The sequence below is a fragment of the Papio anubis genome, chromosome 18 (genome assembly GCF_008728515.1).
Source record: "Papio anubis isolate 15944 chromosome 18, Panubis1.0, whole genome shotgun sequence".
NCBI lineage: Eukaryota > Metazoa > Chordata > Mammalia > Primates > Cercopithecidae > Papio > Papio anubis.
The window spans coordinates 42,731,262-42,749,298 of NC_044993.1; the positions used below are offsets into that span (position 1 = coordinate 42,731,262).

General features: G+C 37.7%; 1 protein-coding gene across 5 annotated transcripts in view; it reads left to right on the plus strand.

The window, feature by feature from the left end:
• The window catches only part of NETO2 (neuropilin and tolloid like 2), a 62,377-nt gene that overhangs the window by 24,114 nt on the left and 20,226 nt on the right, over positions 1–18,037 (plus strand). For all 5 annotated transcript variants that reach the window (XM_003916842.4, XM_003916843.4, XM_009196376.4 and 2 more), the window contains exon 7: positions 10,036–10,264. In XM_003916842.4, coding sequence (XP_003916891.1) covers positions 10,036–10,264 — 229 coding nt within the window. The remainder of the gene's footprint in view (positions 1–10,035; positions 10,265–18,037) is intronic.

Sequence of the window (18,037 nt, forward strand, 5' to 3'; positions counted from 1 at the left end):
CACTTAGTAATTTGTAAGACACAGAAGAAATCAGTGTGAAAATTTGAATACATTTAAAATGCATTAATGAAAATACTACATATAAAAAAACTGTGGGGTACAGCTAAAACCGTACTTTGAGAAAAAAGACTGAAATTTAGTTAAGACTCCAGAAGTTAAAAGAAAAATCCAAAGAAAGGGCAATCATAAAACAGAAATTTTTTTTAAAAATGAAGATACAAAAAGAATAAATCAATGAGGCCTGACATGGGCTCTTTGTAAAAGGTAACAACAGGCAGACTTCTGCCAAGATTGATCTAGAAAAAAAAGACATAAATAGTCCAGGCACAGTGGCTCATGCCTGTAATCCCAGCACTTTGGGAGGCAGTGGCGTGCGGATCACGAGGTCAGGAGATCAAGACCATCCTGGTGGCGTGCGGATCACGAGGTCAGGAGATCAAGACGGGTTTAGTGAACTCCGTCTCTACTAAAAGTACAAAAAATTATCTGGGCATGATGGCGGGCGCCTGTAGTCCCAGCTACTGGGGAGGCTAAGGCAGGAGAATGGCGTGAACCCAGGAGGCGGAGCTTGCAGTGAGCCGAGTTCATGCCACTGCACTCCAGCCTGGGCAACAGTGCAAGACTCTGTCTCAAAAAAAAAGAAAAAGGAAAAAAAAGACATAAATAATATTAGAAATGGAAAAGTTATAAATCAGCTACAGCAAGGCTTTAAAACTATTATGAGACAAATCAACTAAAAAGTAGACCTGCCGAACAAGAGAGGAAAGAAACTGTGTTTCTTTAATAAATAAATGACAATGAGGGGGAAAGGAAAAACAAGAATCTATAGATTAAAAGAGATATAAAAGTCAAGTGAACTTACTGATTCAGACAAACTGTAAATGGAGAGAACTGATGACATTAAGAGGCGTGTAGAAGTTTGAACACTGGTATTTAATATTAAGTTATTCATTTGTTTGGTTTGATAATAGGATAAAGGTTATTTTTTAAGTGGCTTTAGTGATACAGAAATGTTTACAGATGTAATGATTTAATGTCTGAGATTTGTCTCTAGTATGTAAGAGTTAGAAGTGAGGAAAGAGATAAAATAAGATTGGCTAGGTTATAATTACTGAAGTTGGAAGCTGGATACACAGATATATTTTGTCTGTTTTTGCATATTTTGAACTTTTAATAAATGTTTTAGACTATCATAAGAGAATATTATAAATAATGATTTGTCAGTAGATTTGTAAAGGGTATAAATGGTGATGTTTGGAGAGTATGGAGGGAATCCCTGTTTTTTTCTCTCTTAATCAGAATTCACAACAGTTAGGAGACTAAAATTCTAAGGAACACTTGTCTTTCTGGCCAGAGGAACTAGATACAAGAGACCATGTTGTCATCTGGAGAATATGAAGGAAGTCTTGGAGAGGAGAGAGCTAGAGCAGGGAAGCACTAATGCAGGCTTTCCTTCTAAGGTGCCTGCGTGTGGAACAGATCCAGGGAAACGTGGCAGCAGTGTTAGGAACCACGTTACAGTATAAACCACCTCTAAGTCCCTGAGTGGGTCACACACTGGGCAAGCCTACCCAGCACAGCAAGGTCTTTGAACATTGGGACCACCACCCAAACAGAGAGACAGAATTTGCAGTCTGAACGCAACTTAGTTGTCTGCAGAACCAAAACAAATAACAAAAAACGACATCCTCCAGGGATTTTTAACAGGATCCAAGTCACACAGCATAAGATTTAAAATGTCCAAGATACAATGAAAAATTACAGAGAACTAGGAAAATCTGATTAATTTTTAATGAAAGGCAATCAATAGATCCCAACCCTAACCCAAATATTAAGAACTATCCAAAAATCTTTTTTTAATTAAAAAAAAAATGTTTTTAATAGAAATGGGGTCTCACAGTGTTGCCTAGGCTGGTCTCAAACTCCTGAGCTCAAGTGATCCTCCTGCCTCAGCCTTCCAAAGTGCTAGGATTACAGGTGTTAGCCGCCATGCCCAGCCAGAATTATCAAAAATTCTAAAGCAATGATAGAACCATGCTTCATGAGATAGCAGTAAACACTCTCAGAGTAGGAAAATAGGACTCAGCAGAGAAATAAAATAATTTTTTAAGTGAAAAATTTAGAAGTAAAAGAAAAATCTGAATTTTTAACAGATAATCAGTGTATGGGCTCAATAGAAAAATGGAGAAAATAGAAAGTCACTGAACCTGAAGATGAGTCAGTAGAAATTATCCAATCTGAAGTACAGAGGAGAAAAGATTGAAAACAAAGTTATTGAAAACTGTCCATGGGACAGTTTCAAAGGGCCTAACATTTGTGGTGTTTAAGTCCTGGCGGGAGAAGAGATTGGCACAGAATAAATATTTGAAGAAAATTGCTAAAAAGCCCCAAACTTGATGAAGGACATATATCTAGAGATTTAAGGAGCTCAGTGAACACCAAACAGGATAAACAAAAAAAGCAATACCTGCACACATCAAAATCAAATTACTTGAAATCAAAAATTGAGATCTTGAGGTCTACCAGAGAAAAATGATGCATCTTGTATAAGGGAGCAGTGATTTGAATGACTATTTTTTCTCTTTAGAAATGATGGAAGCCAAAGGTAGTGGATCAGAATCTTCACATGCTCGGATGGGCAGTAAGGGGAACTGTGAAGTCCAAATTTTATACCCTGCAAAACTTCTTTCAAGAATGATAAAACTAAGAGAATTTATCACCTATGCACTCGCTATAAAGGAAGTTATTTAGATAAAATAAATGATACTAGAAAAAATCTTGAAACTTCATGACTAAAGGGAAACGAATGGTAAATATCTGGGTAAATTTCAACTATTTTACCAGTATCAGGAATGAAAGAGAGGATATCACTACAGACCCTACCAATGTTAAAAGGAGTAAGAAAATACAGGGAACAGCTCTATGCCAGAAAATCAGATGACTTTGATGAAATGGGTAAATCTCTTGAGCTACACAACTGCCCAAACATATCCCAGTAGAAATACACAACCCAAATCATCCTATGCTTATTCAAAAATGAATTAATAAACATCTTCTAACAAAGAAAACTCTAGGCCTAGATGGGTTCACTGGCAAATTGTACCAAACATTCAAGGAAGATATAATGCCAATTCTTTAGTATCGTCCAGGAAATGAAAGAGCAGGGAACATTTCTAAACTTACTTTGTAAGACAAGCATTACCCTGATACCAACGGACAAAGAGATATTATAAGGAAACTATTGATCACTATTCGTCAAGAAAATAGATGCAAAAATTTCAATAAAATATTAGCAAATCTAATTCAGCAATATAAAAAAATACATAATAGTAAAGCGTGGTTTATCTCAGGAATGCAAGTCTGGTTCAACATTTGAAAAATCAATGTAATTCACTATAAAGACTAAAGAAAACTGTGATTGTCTCCATTCATTAAAATTCAACACCCATTCATGATAAAAAGCCTCAGAAACATAGGAACAGATGGGACTTCCATAACCTGATGAAAGGTATCTACAAAAACCTACCAGCTAAACCAGGCACAATGCCAAGCACCCATAGTTCCAGTTATTAAAGAGGCTGACACAAGAGGACTGAGAATCGCTTGAGCTCAGAAGTTCAAGGCCAGCCTGGACATCATAGTAAGACCCTGTCTCTTAGAAAAAAAAAAAAAGCAGCAGCAGCAGAAAACCCTACAGCTGACACCATACTTAATGGTGAAAACCTGAATTCTTTCCCCTTCAAAATCAGTAGCAAGCTAAGTCCTATTCAATGTTATACTAGAAGTTGTAGCCAGTACAAAAAGGCATACAGACTGAAAAAGAAGAAATCAATCTTTTTGAAGATATCATTGTCTATATAAAAATTTCCATAGCATCTAAAAAGCTCCTGGAACAAATATATCAGATTAGCAAGATTGCAGGATGGAACACCAGTATACAAAAATCAATTGCAGGTCAGGCACTGTGACTCCCGCCTGTAATCCCAGCACTTTGGGAGGCCAAGGCAGGCGGATCACTTGGTTCAAGACCAGCCTGGGCAACCTGACGAAACCCAGCCTCTATAAAAAAACAAAATTTTATATATATATATATATAAAAATTAGCCGGGCATGGTGGCTGCACCTGTAGTCCCAGTTACCCAGGAGGCTGAGGAGGGAGGATCACTTCAGCCAAGGAGGCGGAGGCTGCAGTGAGCCAAGAGCACACCACTGCACTCCAGCCTGGACAACAAACTGAGACCCTGTCTCAAGAAAAAAAAAAAATCAATTGAATTTGTACATACTAGCAATGAAAAATGGAGTTCAAAATTAAGAAAACAGTATCATTTAAAATATTACTCCACCAAAAAAAATGTGTAATATCTGTAAACTGAAAACTTAGAAGACCATAATGAAAATATTCAGAGATGACCTAAATAAATAGATACACTGTGTCAGTGTATTAATAGACCCCCAGTAGTGCTAAAATGTCAGTTCTTATGAAAATGATCTACACAGATGAATACAATTTCAATCAAAATCATAGCTATATTTTTTGTAAGGATTGACAAACTGATTCTAGAACATAATGGAAAAGCAAGGGATTACAAAAGCCAAAATTATTCTGAAAAAGAACAAACATGGAAGACTCATTACCTGATTTCAAGACTTACTGTGAAGCTTCAGTAACCAAGACTGTGGTACTGACAAAGGACAGACTCACAGATCAATGGAATAGGATAGTCCAGAGATTAGATTTATGCAAATATGGTTCATTGATTTTTTGACATTGAAAGGAAATTGAGTGGAGAAAGGATAGTCTTTAACAGATGGTGCTGGAACAATTGGACCTCCATATTCAAAGGAAAAAAAATGAACCCTCACCTACACCCAACACTGTATTTAAAAATTAACTCAAAATAAATCATGGACATAGATGTAAAATTATAAAACATTTAGAGGAGAATATATGAAAAGAATCTTACTGGGTTAGACAAAGAGTTCTTAGATGCAACACCAAAAGAGTATCCATAAAAGAAAAATTTAGGCTGGGCACGGTGGCTCACACCTGTAGTCTCAGAACTTTGGGAGGATGAGGCGGGCGGATCTCAAGGTCAGGAGATTGAGATCATCCTGGCTAACATGGTAAAACCCCATCTCTACTAAAAATACAAAAAATTAGTTGGGCGTGGTGGCGGGCACCTGTAGTCCCAGCTCCTCGGGAGGCTGAGGCAGTAGAATGGCGTGAACCCAGGAGGTGGAGCTTGCAGTGAGCCAAGATCGCGCCACTGCACTCCAGCCTGGGCAACAGAGCAAGACTCCATCTCAGAAAAGAAAAAGAAAAAGAAAAATGTATAAATTGGACTAATGAAAAAGCTTTTTTATGTGAAAGACACTGTTGAGTGGGGGAAAAAAAAAAGCCACTGACTGGGAGAAAAAAAAAATCACCTATGAAAAGATATCTTTCATCCAGAACTCAAAACTCAACAATAAGAACAAAACCCAATTACAAAACAGATTTTAACAGATACTTCACCACAGAAGATTTAATCATTACAAAAATGCAAATTCAAACCACAATGAGATGGCACTATTCTCTGTTAGAATAACTGTAATTTAGAAAAATCACTCAGTGCTGGGAACTCTGTGGAGCAGCTGAAACTCGGATACATTCCTGGTAGGAGTGCAAAATGATAGAGCCGCTCTGGGAAACAGGTTGGTGGTTTCCTATAAAGTTACTGTGTGACTCAGCAGTCTCTTCTGGATGGGTACCCGGGAGAAATGAAAGCTTATGTTCATGGAAAAAACCTGTGTGTAAATATTCATAACAACTTTATCTGTAATAACCAAAAACTAGAAATGTTTCAAGTGTTCTTTAGCTTTTGAAAGAATAGGCCAGGTGCGGTGGTTCACACCTATAGTTCCAGCACTTTGGGAGGCTGAGGCGGGGGGGATCACTTGGGGTCAGGAGTTCAAGACCATCCTGGCTAACATGGTAAAACCCCGTCTCTACTAAAAATACAAAAAATTAGCCGGGCCTGGTGGCAGTGCCTGTAATCCCAACTACTTGGGAGGCTGAGGCAGGAGAATTGCTTGAACCCTGGAGGTGGAGGTTGCAGTGAGCCCAGATCACACTACTGCACTCCAGCCTGGATGATGAGCAAAAATTCCATCTCAAAAAATAAAAAAATAAATAAACTGTGGTACATCCATATAGTAAAATCTAGTCAACAATAAAAAGGGACAAACTATAGCTACATTAACTCCAGATGCATCATGCTAAATGAAATGATCTAGACTCAAAGGATACATGCTGTGTGATTTCATTTATATGAAATTCTGGAAAAAGTGAACTACAGGACAAAGAACAGATCATTGCTTACCAGGGATGAAGACTGGAGATGGGTTTTGACTGCACAGTAACAGCACAGGAGAATTTGAGTGAGTTGTGGAACTGTTCTTGAAGTGTCAGCGAGGACTGAGTAGTGGATTGAGTAAAGCAAGCAGACTCAAAGAATTTGCTTTAGAAGTATAAATTGTCTCGTTAGAATTCAACTGTAAAGAGAAAAAATATATATAAATTGGTACAACCACTTTGGAGAGCTATTTCACATGTGCTCTGGTAAAGCTGAAAGTAGTCACATGCCACCACACAAGTATACTTCTAGATTTATACCCAAATGAAATTGTCATATCTATGCAGAATGAGAAGACAACAATGTTTACAGCAATATTAGCTAATTATAAAAGTAGAAGCAAGCTAAATGCCCAATAGGAGAATGGATACACAGTGATTTATTTCTATTATTGGTATGAGGTTTTAAAATATATGGAACAATACAACATATTTTTATAGATATGTAAGTATGAAAATATTAAATGTGCATTAAATAAGTGAAATTAAACAATATTTATTAGATCTCCTTACTCTAAATTGAAATATTCTATGAAAAGATAATTCCATATTCACAAATTTTTTAGGAGTATTACCTGGAATATTGACTATAGAAGAATGTTGTATTGCTTTTAATAAAAGTAAATCATTATTTAAAGGTAAAAAAATTATACAGTTGACATGGGAATTGGATCAAATTTTAAAATTTTAAATGTTTAAATGTGTAAATAGGCCAGGCACAGTGGCTCATGCTTATAAACCCAGCACTTTGGGAGGCTGAGACAGGTGGATCACTTGAGGTCAAGAGTTCAAAACCAGCCTAGGCAACATAGCAAAACCCCATCTCTACTAAAAATACAAAAAATTAGCCAGGCATGGTGGTGCACGCCTGTAGTCCCAACTACTCAGGAGTCTGAGGCACAAGAATCTCTTGAATCTGGGGGATGGAGGCTGCAGTGAGAGCCACGATCATGCCACTGAACTCCAGCATGGGAGACAGAGTGAGACTCTGGCTAAAAAAAAGGAAACAAAAAAAAAGTGTAAATAGATGGTTTTATTTAAGAAATCTAAATTAAATGTTAAAGGTCACCATAAGCCTTGAATACTAAATGTGAGAAACTCGTTAATGGGTGATGTTTAAGAAAAATATCCATTTATAAATATGAAAAGGAAGCCAGTCATGGTGGCCCATGCCTGCAGTGCCAGCACTTTAGGAGGCCAAAGCAGGAGGATCACTTGAGCCCGGGAGTTCAAGACCAGCCTAGACAATATGGCAAGACCCTGTCTCTATTTTTTAAATTAAAAATATATTTAAAAAATAAATATACAAAAGAAGGCATTGGTGTTTAAGAGTATACATTAGTGTTTTAGTCCACTTTTATCAGTGGCCTTTTCATGATAGTAGCTTTCTGGGGATTTCATTTCTGTTGGGGTCTTCAGGGGCTCCAATAAATAGCATCCCTTTTCTCTGCTGGAGTGCTGAACCAATTGAGAAATAAAAGTGTCAGCATGTAGGGAGTCGGAAAAGCCTCTTTACCATAGTGAAAGCTAGGATAGAGAGAGCAACGCAGAGAGATAATCTAATTAGTGTTGCCAACTCCTTACCCACCAGTTCTACCTCTCACCGAAGTCTAGAACAGCCCATTCCACTCCAGGGAAAGTTCACATCTGCAGAGCAGACCGGCCTACCCAGTCCCACTTCCTATGGGGGGAGGGAGAAAGAAACCATACTCCCACCATCCAGGTAACTTGCCCTGCCTCCCTGGGTAGGATACAGGGATAGGGTAAGAGGTCACTTACTTGATAAAAGATGCAAGTAAAAGATCCCTTCTCATGCAATCTGGAGTAAAAGAAAAGTAGTTCATGCTCTTCTCCCAACATTTCAATTTGTCAGATTCACGTTATGAATATTTCCCAAAAATTTGTTGAATTAAACAATTCAATATTTACAATAGAAAAGTGCTATGATTTATTATAATTTATCTTCATGTTTTTTAAAAAATATGTCTTTGAAGAGCATTTACTATAGCCTTATATAATACCGTATTTATTTGGATTAAGAGAAAAGCAGAGAGTAAATATAAATATTTGAGACAGCTTGATTATTTTACTGATACTTCTACCAAGTCATAATTTTACAAGCCTAGTCACTTTCTCATTGCCTGCCATGAGCAAGAATTATGCTGGATGAAACTGAGCCAGTGACCTTCCACTGGAAGACATCACAGTCCAGTGGAAAAGGGAAGTTATTACAGCATTAGTGCTCCCTACCACAGAGTGTGAGCAGAGGGTTTGGGTTATATAAGTGATGGAAAACTAATGAGAACTGATGATGTATTTAAGAAAACATATTGCTTCTATGTTAAAATACATGCATGAAGAGTTTGTAAAGTTTTGAACTGGAAATCCCATTTCATTACCAATTTTCCACCACTCTCATGGAAGTGGTGAGCCAGTCATTTCAAAGAAACCAAAATTATTTAGTCAAAATTTAATTCTTTAAGCTGTATTTTGTAAGTTGTTCTCTCTTAGTGTTATGCCATCAAGGTATTTGGTGGAGTGGGGGAGAATATATGACATAACATTTTTGTTTTATTAATCCCTTTGAATTAAAGGGTAGGGGTGGCATACTGCTCCCTCAGAGTAATAGCTAGGAAGTGAATACTCATTAGATGTCTTGAATGGCAATTCAAAGGTAATCTTTATTTACTCACTCAAATTTTATTTTAATTGTAGAGTCACATATGAGCAACTAGAGCCCAAACAGGGAACACTGTGTGAGTATGTAAAGCACCTCATGGAATGGGAAGGACGCACATTTAGAGTCAGACCAACCTGGGTTTAATCCTTGCCACCGAATAACAGATTCATCTCTGCCCACAAAAAAACGTGATACCTACTTCATTAGGCTCTTCTGGAGATTAATGTTTAAAATCCAAGTTCACAATGTAAGAGAAATTGTCAAACAACAATGGATCGAGAGTGTTTAGGAAATAACTTAGTACCATTTACCTATAAAATTTGAATGAGGGGATGCTAACAGAGCTTCCTTTGATAGTACAGTTGATGTCTGCCTGTCTGAAAATGCAGATATTGTTAAGAGGTGAAATCATAAAGCAACCATGTAGAACAGTAGGATATTGTGTAAATAAATAATAGGACATCTGGGAATAGGTATGGCTAAGAATACAGATAAAAACATTTTTATATGATACAGCTAAAGTAGGATGTGTATATCTTACAATTAAACACAGGTTTTTTAAATGTGCAGAAAAACTGAAAAGAAATTCACCAATCACATGCATTGTTGGAATAATAGAATTATGAGTGATTATTTTATTTTCTCCCCTGTCCAGTACCATGAGATTGCTTTTATAATGAGAAAAATGTGAGATAGTTATGCCTTGTGAACAAAAAGTTTCTTCTCTTTATAGACAAAACACAAAGTAAGTTCCTTAATGCTTGGTTCCATTATTAAAACAACCAAAGAAACAGATCATTAATCTTAGTTCCTCTAACTATTAGGCATCAGCCATTTATCTATTATGGTTTTCTGTCAGCTGTTACTATTTGGTGTACCATGTTGTCTGTGGAAAATAGAAATGGAAAAATTCAAATTAATGTATCTTTTTAAAAGCAGTGTTTTTGTGTTAATACTACAGATTTATTTGAGGTTCCTAGATTATCAAATGGAGCACTCAAATGAATGCAAGAGAAACTTCGTTGCAGTCTATGATGGAAGCAGTTCTATTGAAAACCTGAAGGCCAAGTTTTGCAGCACTGTGGCCAATGATGTAATGCTTAAAACAGGAATTGGAGTGATTCGAATGTGGGCAGATGAAGGTAGTCGGCTTAGCAGGTTTCGAATGCTCTTTACTTCCTTTGTGGAGCGTAAGTAAATAATTCCTATAGTATTGAGATCTTTTACGTATTGTTCACTCATTCACAATGCACTCAGTATTTACTTTTTAAAACTATTTATTTTAGGATGTATTTTTTTTGTTTTATTATAGCTCTTTTTAATGCAAGAATATTAAATTTAAAATGTTTTAAATTTTATTTAATTTTTGGAGATGGGGTCTTGATTTGTTGCCCAGGCTGGCCTTAAACTCCTGGGCTCAAGCGATCCTCTGCTTCACCCTCCCAAGTAGCTGGGACTACAGGCACATGGCACTATACCAGACAGCATTTACTTTTGACAAAAATATGCAAGTCACAAGGTAGAAGCAACTATATCTTGGTCCCTGTTCTCTTGGAATGGACTGTCATGGGTGAAAAAACCATGTTAGCATATCAATTGGAACACTCATTATAAAGGTATAAACAAGTGGTAGAGATTGCAGACAGGGAAGACTTACACTTTCTCTCAAGGTTTTCTAACTTAGTAGTAGTATTAATTTAGCTTGGTGAATAGTTATGAATCCATGAAACTATGGTCATCAAAGATTTAGATATGCCATAGATCTTTTTCTTTTTAAATAACTTTAAACTTACAGAACATTATAAAAATGATAGAGTTCCCTATGTGCCATTCACTCAGATTCCCCTAATGCCAACATCTCTCAAAGCCGGAGTAAAACTGAAAATTAACACAGATAACACTATTATTAACTAAGCTATAGACCTAATTCCAGTATCTCTAGTTTTGCCATGAAGGTCCTCTTTATGATCCAGTTTCCCATATTGCTTTTAGTTGTCAAGTATCCTTAGCCTTCTCCGTCTGTGACAGTTACTCTGTCTGTGTCTTTCCTGGGCACATTGTCAAGAGTACTAGCCAGTGTAGTAGAACGTCCATCAGTTTGAGTTTGTCTAATGTTTCCTAGGGATTCCACCGAGGCTGTGTATTTCTGTCAGGAATACCACAGAAACTGTGGTGCTCTTCTAACTACATCATGTCAGTGAAGCAGGGGTACATGGTATCATTTTGTCTTATTGCTGGTAATGTTAACTTTGATCACTTCCTTAAGGTGCTGCCAGTTTTCTTCACTAAAAAGTTGCTATTTTTTTTCTTTTCTGATTAATAAGTCTCTTTGAGTCTATACCGACATCTCCTCACCCACTAATTTTAGCATCCATTGTTGGCTTCTGCCTGTAACAGTTACTACTGTAGGGTTTACCTGATCATGATTTTCTGTTTCCATCATTCCTTCTGTATACGTTAATTAACATTCTGCTGTGAGAAAAACTATCCCTTTTCCTCACTTATTCAGTTATTAATAATTACATCAGTATGGGCTTATGGATATTTTATTTTATTCTGTTGTTATAATATTAATAATATTATTATTACGACCAGGCATCGTGGCTCACGCCTGTAATCCCAGCACTTTGGGAAGCCGAGGCAGCAGATCACTTGAGGTCAGGAGTTCGAGACCAGCCTCGGCAATGTGGTGAAACCCCCCGTCTCTACTAAAAATACAAAAATTAGCTAGGCATAGTGGCAGGTGCCTATAGTCCCAGCTACTCAGGAGGCTGAGGTGGGAAAATCACCTGAGCCCAGGAGGTCAAGGCTGCAGTGAGCTAAGGTCACACCACTGCACTCCAGCCTGGGTGACCAGAGTGAGAATGTCTCAAAAAAAGTTACTTTTCTATGATACTAACATTATTTTGTTGCTCAAAACCCAAGCTTCAGCCATTGCAAGCTCCTTCAGTTTGCCTCCTGTGTCCTCTCAACGTACCCAATTAATAGTTTTTTAATTATTTTCTTACTTTATGGCAATTCTAGATGAACCAGGCTCAACTTGTGTTTTCTCTGACCCAACCCTAGGTCAACCGTATTTCCAAGGAGCCCTTTCTTCATCTTACAGAGAGAAACCTGACTAACTTATCTAAAGTGGATTAATTTGTTTAATCCTAATATACACAAAAAGTAACTTCACAATTGCTAATCCATATCCCTTTGAGAAGTTTCCTAACAAAGTACCTTATGTACAGTTCTTTTTGTGTTTAGTTTTACTGTCAAGATACTGTTTTCCAGTTACTCAGGCTAGTGGTTTATATTTCATTTTGTGCCCCCACATCATGGTTTCTATACATTGTTTTTATGTGGGGGTTCTGGGAACATAACTGTTGTTCCTAGAGAGCCCACATCCCAAGAGGGACACTTGGAAGTGTCCTTGACTCCTTCATTCTCTGCCTTCCATTTCTACCCTCTCTCTGGATTTCTTTTTGCACAAATGAGCAGATGCATGTGTATTTTCTTATGTGACATTTTTTCTTACTTGAAGGACAGCATTATTCTTTTACACTTTATTTTTTTCAACTTAAAAGTATATCCTGGTCAGGTGCAGTGGCTCACACCTGTAATCCCAGCACTTTGGGAGGCTAAGGTGGGCGGATCACTTGAGGTCAGGAGTTTGAGACCAGCCTGGGCAACATGGCGAAACTCCGTCTCTGCTAAAAATACAAAAATTAGTAGGGCATGGTAGCATGCGCCTATAATTCCAGCTACTGGGGAGGGTGAGGCATGAAAATCACTTGAAACCAGGAGGTGGAGGTTGCAATGAGCTGAGATCAGGCCATTGCACTCTCCAGTCTGTGTGACAGAGTGAGACCCTGTCTCAAAAAAATATATATATATATCCTGGAAACCATTCCATATCAATTCATAGAGCACATTTTTATTTTATAGCTGCATAGTAGAGCATTGTATATACCAACTTTATTTTATCTTCTACTTATGTTGGGCATATAGGTTATTCCCAATATTTGCAGTTATAAACAAGCTGCAGTGAATAATGTTATGTGTATGTCTTTCTGTATTGTTGGAGACATGTCATCAGGATAAATTCCTGGTAGTGGGATTGTTTGGTTAAAAAAAGTTGTGTAGTTTGGTTAGATACTGCCAAATACCCTTGCAGGAGGGTTGTAGCTTTTTTTTTTTTCAACTGCGGCAAAATATACATGGTATAAAATTTACCCTCAGTCACTTTTAAATGTACAAATCAGTGGCATTAAGTATATGCTCGTTGTTGCGCAACCATCACCACTTTGTCTGGAGCATTTTTATCATCCCAAACTGAAACTCTATACCCATGAAACAGTTCCTTCCCGTTTTTTTTTCTCTCCCTACGCTGGTAACCTCTGTTCTACTTTCTGTCTCTATGAATTTCCGTATTCTAGGTAACTCATAGTAGAATCATATAATATTTGTCCTTTTATATCTGGCTTACTTCGCTTAGCATAAGGATTTCAAGGTTCATCCATGAAATCTTTTCATGGTTCATCCATGTGGTCATATGTATCAGAATTTTATTCTTTTTTTAAGGCTAAATATTCCATAAGTAAATGCCACATTTTCTTTATACATTCATTCATCTGTTGATAGATGCTTGATTGTTTCTACCTTTGGGTTATGATGAGTAATGCTGCTGTGTAGAATTGTTGGATCATATGGCAAATCTGTGTTTAAGTTTTTGAGGAACCAGCAAACTTTTCCACAGTCGCTGCACCATTTTATTTACACACCGACCAGCAGCACACAGAGGGTTCCGGTTTATCCACATCTTCACCAATACCTGTTATTTTTGGTACTTTTGGATAATAGCCATCCTAATATGTGTAAAGTAGCATCTCATTGTGGTTTTGATTTGCCTAACGATTGGTAATGTTGAGCATTTTTCCATGGGCTTCTTGGCTATTCATGTATCTTCTTTGCAGAAAGGTCTCTTCACGTCCTTTGCCCGCTTTTGAAATTTTTTTTAAGTTGTAGACATTCTCTGCATATTCTGGATATTCATCTCTTATTGTGTATGTGATTAGCAGACTGTTGCATTCTGTTTGTTGCCTTTTCACTCCCTTGATACAGTGTCCTTTCACGTACAAAAGTTTTTAATTTTGATGAAGCCCAATGTAATGTGGTTTTTGTTGTTGTTTGTGGTGTGATAATCCAAGAAATCACTGTCAAAACCAATGTCATGAAGCTTTTCTCATACGTTTTCTTCTGAGAGTTTTATAGTTTAGCTTTTGTGATACGTTTAGGTCTTTGATCTATCTGGAGTTAATTTTTGTATATAGTGTAAGTTAAGGCTCCAACTTCATTCTTTTTCATGTGGATATCCAGCTTTCCCAGGATCATTTTTTGAAAACACTGTCCTTTCCCATTGAATGGTCTTGATACCCCTGTCAAAAATCAATTAGACCTGGGCACAGTGGCATGAAATGTGAATGAACCATGAATAGCCAATCTGTAGTCCCAGCTATACAGGAAGCTAAGGCAGGAGGATTGCTTGAGTCCAGGAGTTTGAGACCAGCCTGGGCAGGAGTTCAAGACCAGACTGGTCAACATAGCAAAACCCCATCTCTGTTTTTCTTTAAAAAAAAAAAAAAAAAAGACCGGACACAGTGGCTCATGCCTGTAATCCCAGCACTTTGGGAGGCCAAGGTGGGTGGAACACCTGAGATCAGGAGTTTGATACCAGCCTGGCCAACATGACGAAACCCCATCTCAACTAAAAATACAAAATTTAGCCAGGCGTGGTAGCACACGCCTGTAATCCTAGCTTCTCGGGAGCCTGAGGCAGGACAATCGCTTGAACCTGGGAGGTAGAGGTCACGGTGAGCCGAGATTGGGCCACTGCACTCCAGCCTGGGCAACAGAACTAGACTCCATCAAAAAAAAAAAAAAAAATTTATGTGAAGATTTGTTTCTGGCCTCTCAATTCCATTGGTCTATATGCCTGTTGTTATGCCAGTAGTAATTGTTTTGATTACTGTAAATTTGTAATAAGTTTTGAAATCAGGACGTGTGAATCTTCCAACTTTTTTCTTGTTTTTCAAAATTGGATTGGCTATTCATGGTTCATTCACATTTCATGAATTTTAGGATGACTTTTTCTATTTCTGCAGAAACACTGTTGGGATTTTCAAAGGGATCATTTTAAATCTGTGGCTCACTTTGAATAATATTGTCATCTTAACTGTATGAAGTCTTCCCATTCATGAACACAGGATGTATATTCCCAATGATTTTTCATCTTTTTTTTTTTTTTTTTTTTGAGACGGAGTCTCGCTCTGTCGCCCAGGCTGGAGTGCAGTGGCCGGATCTCAGCTCACTGCAAGCTCCGCCTCCCGGGTTTATGCCATTCTCCTGCCTCAGCCTCCCGAGTAGCTGGGACTACAGGCGCCCGCCACCTCGCCCGGCTAGTTTTTTGTAGTTTTTAGTAGAGACGGGGTTTCACCGTGTTAGCCAGGATGGTCTCGATCTCCTGACCTCGTGATCCGCCCGTCTCGGCCTCCCAAAGTGCTGGGATTACAGGCTTGAGCCACCGCGCCCGGCCTGATTTTTCATCTTTAATTCATTCAGCAATGTTTTGTAGTTTTCAGCATACAAGTGTTTTGCCTCCTTGGTTAAATTTATTCCTAATATTTTATTCTTTTTAATGCTGTTATACTGGAATTATTTTCTTAACTTCCTTTTCTAATTGTTAATTGGCAGCATTTAGAAATGCAACGGATTTGTGTATGTGGGTTTTGCATCCAGCAACTTTGTTGACTTAGTTTATTAGCTCTAACAGGGGGTGTGGGTGGGTGGGTGGGTGTGATCTGTAGGGTTTTCTGCATGTAAGAATGTGTTATTTGTGAACAGAGAAAATCTTACATCTTCCTTTCCAATTTGGATACCTTTCATTTTATTTTCTTGCCTAATTGCTTCAACCAGAACTTCCAGTATATATTCAATAGAAGTGAAATTGGGTATCTGTCTTATTCTTGATCTCAGTGGAGCTCTATCCTTCACTACTGATTATGATGGTAGCTCTGGGTTTCTCATATATGGCCTTTGTCATGTGAAGGAAGTTTTTTTTTTTTCTATTCATAGTTAATTGAATGTTCTTATCATGAAAGGCTGTTGAATTTTGTCAAATGCTTTTTTAAAAATTCATTGAGCTGATCATGTAGTTTTTTTCCCTTACTGTAAATGTGATGTATTAAATTGGTAGGCTTTTGTATATTGAACCACTCATGCATTCTGGGAATAAATCCCACTTGTTCTTGGTGTATAATCGTTTTATATGTTGCTGAATTCTGAAGTAGTAATTTTCTTGAGGATTTTTATGTTAACATTCGTAAGGGATATTGGTCTTTAGTTTTTTGTGTGTACCTTTTCTAGCTTTGGTATCAGAGTAATTCTGGCCTCATAGAATGAGTAACTAGTGTTTGTTCTTCAACTTTTTCAAAGAGTTTGAGGATTAGTGTTAACTTTTTTTATTATTACGATACTTGAAGTTCTGGGATACATGTGCAGAGCGTGCAGGTTTGTTACATAAGTATACACCTGCCGTGCTGGTTTGCTGCATCCATCAACCCATCATCTATATTTCTTCTAATACTATCCCTCCCCTAGGCCCCCACCCCCCAACAGGCCCCAGTGTGTGATGTTCCCTCCCCTCCCTGTGTCCATGTGTTCTTATACTTCAACTCCCACTTAGGAGTGAGAGCAGGCAGTGTTTGGTTTTGTTCCTGTGTTAGTTTGCTGAGAATGATGGTTTCCCGCTTCATCCATGTCCCTGCAAAGGACATGAACTCATCCTTTTTTATGGCTGCCTAGTATTCCATGGTATATATGTGCCACATTTTCTTTATCCAATCTATCATTAATGGGCATTTGGGTTGATTCCAAGTCTTTGCTATTATGAATAGTGCTGCAATAAACATATGTGTGCATGTGTCTTTATAGTAGAATGATTTATAATCCTTTGGGTATATATCCAGTAATGAGATTACTGAGTCAAATGGTATTTCTAGTTCTAGATCCTTGAGGAGTCTCCACACTCTTCCACAATGGTTGAACTAATTTACACTCCCACCAACAGTGTAAAAGCGCTGTTTCTCCACATCCTCTCCAGCATCTGTTGTTTTCTGACTTTTTAGTGGTAGCCATTCTAACTGGTGTGAGATGGTATGTCATTGTGGTTTTGATTTGCATTTCTCTAATGACCAGTGATTATGAGCTTTTTTTCATATCTTTGTTGGCTGCATAAATGTCTTCTTTTGAGAAGTGTCTGTTCATATCCTTCACCCACTTTTTGATGGGATTGATTTTTTTTTCTTGTAAACTTGTTTTAAGTTCCTCGTAGATTCTGGATATTAGTCCTTTGTCAGATGGATAGATTGCAAAAATTTTCCCCCATTCTGTAGGTTGCCTGTTCACTGTGGTAATAGTTTCTTTTGCTGTGCAAAAGCTCTTTAGTTTAGTTAGATCCATTTGTCAATTTTGGCTTCTGTTGCCATTGCTTTTGGTGTTTTAGTCATGAAGCCTTTGCCCATGCCTATCTCCTGAATGGTATTGCCTAGGTTTTCTTCTAGGGTTTTTATGGTTTTAGGTCTTAGGTTTAAGTCTTTAGTCTATCTTGAGTTAATTTTTGTATAAGGTCCAGTTTCTGGAAGGGGTCCAGTTTGAGTTTTCTGCATATGGCTAGCCAGATTTCCCAATACCATTAAATAGGGAATCCTTTCCCCATTGCTTGTTTTTGTCAGATTTGTCAAAGATCAGATGGTTGTAGATACGTGGTGTTATTTCTGAGGCCTCTATTCTGTTCCATTGGTCTATATATCTGTTTTGGTACCAATACCTTGCTGTTTTGGTTACTGTAGCCTTGTAGTATAGTTCGAAGTCAGGAAGCATGATGCCTCCAGCTTTGTTCTTTTTGCTTAGGATTGTCTTGA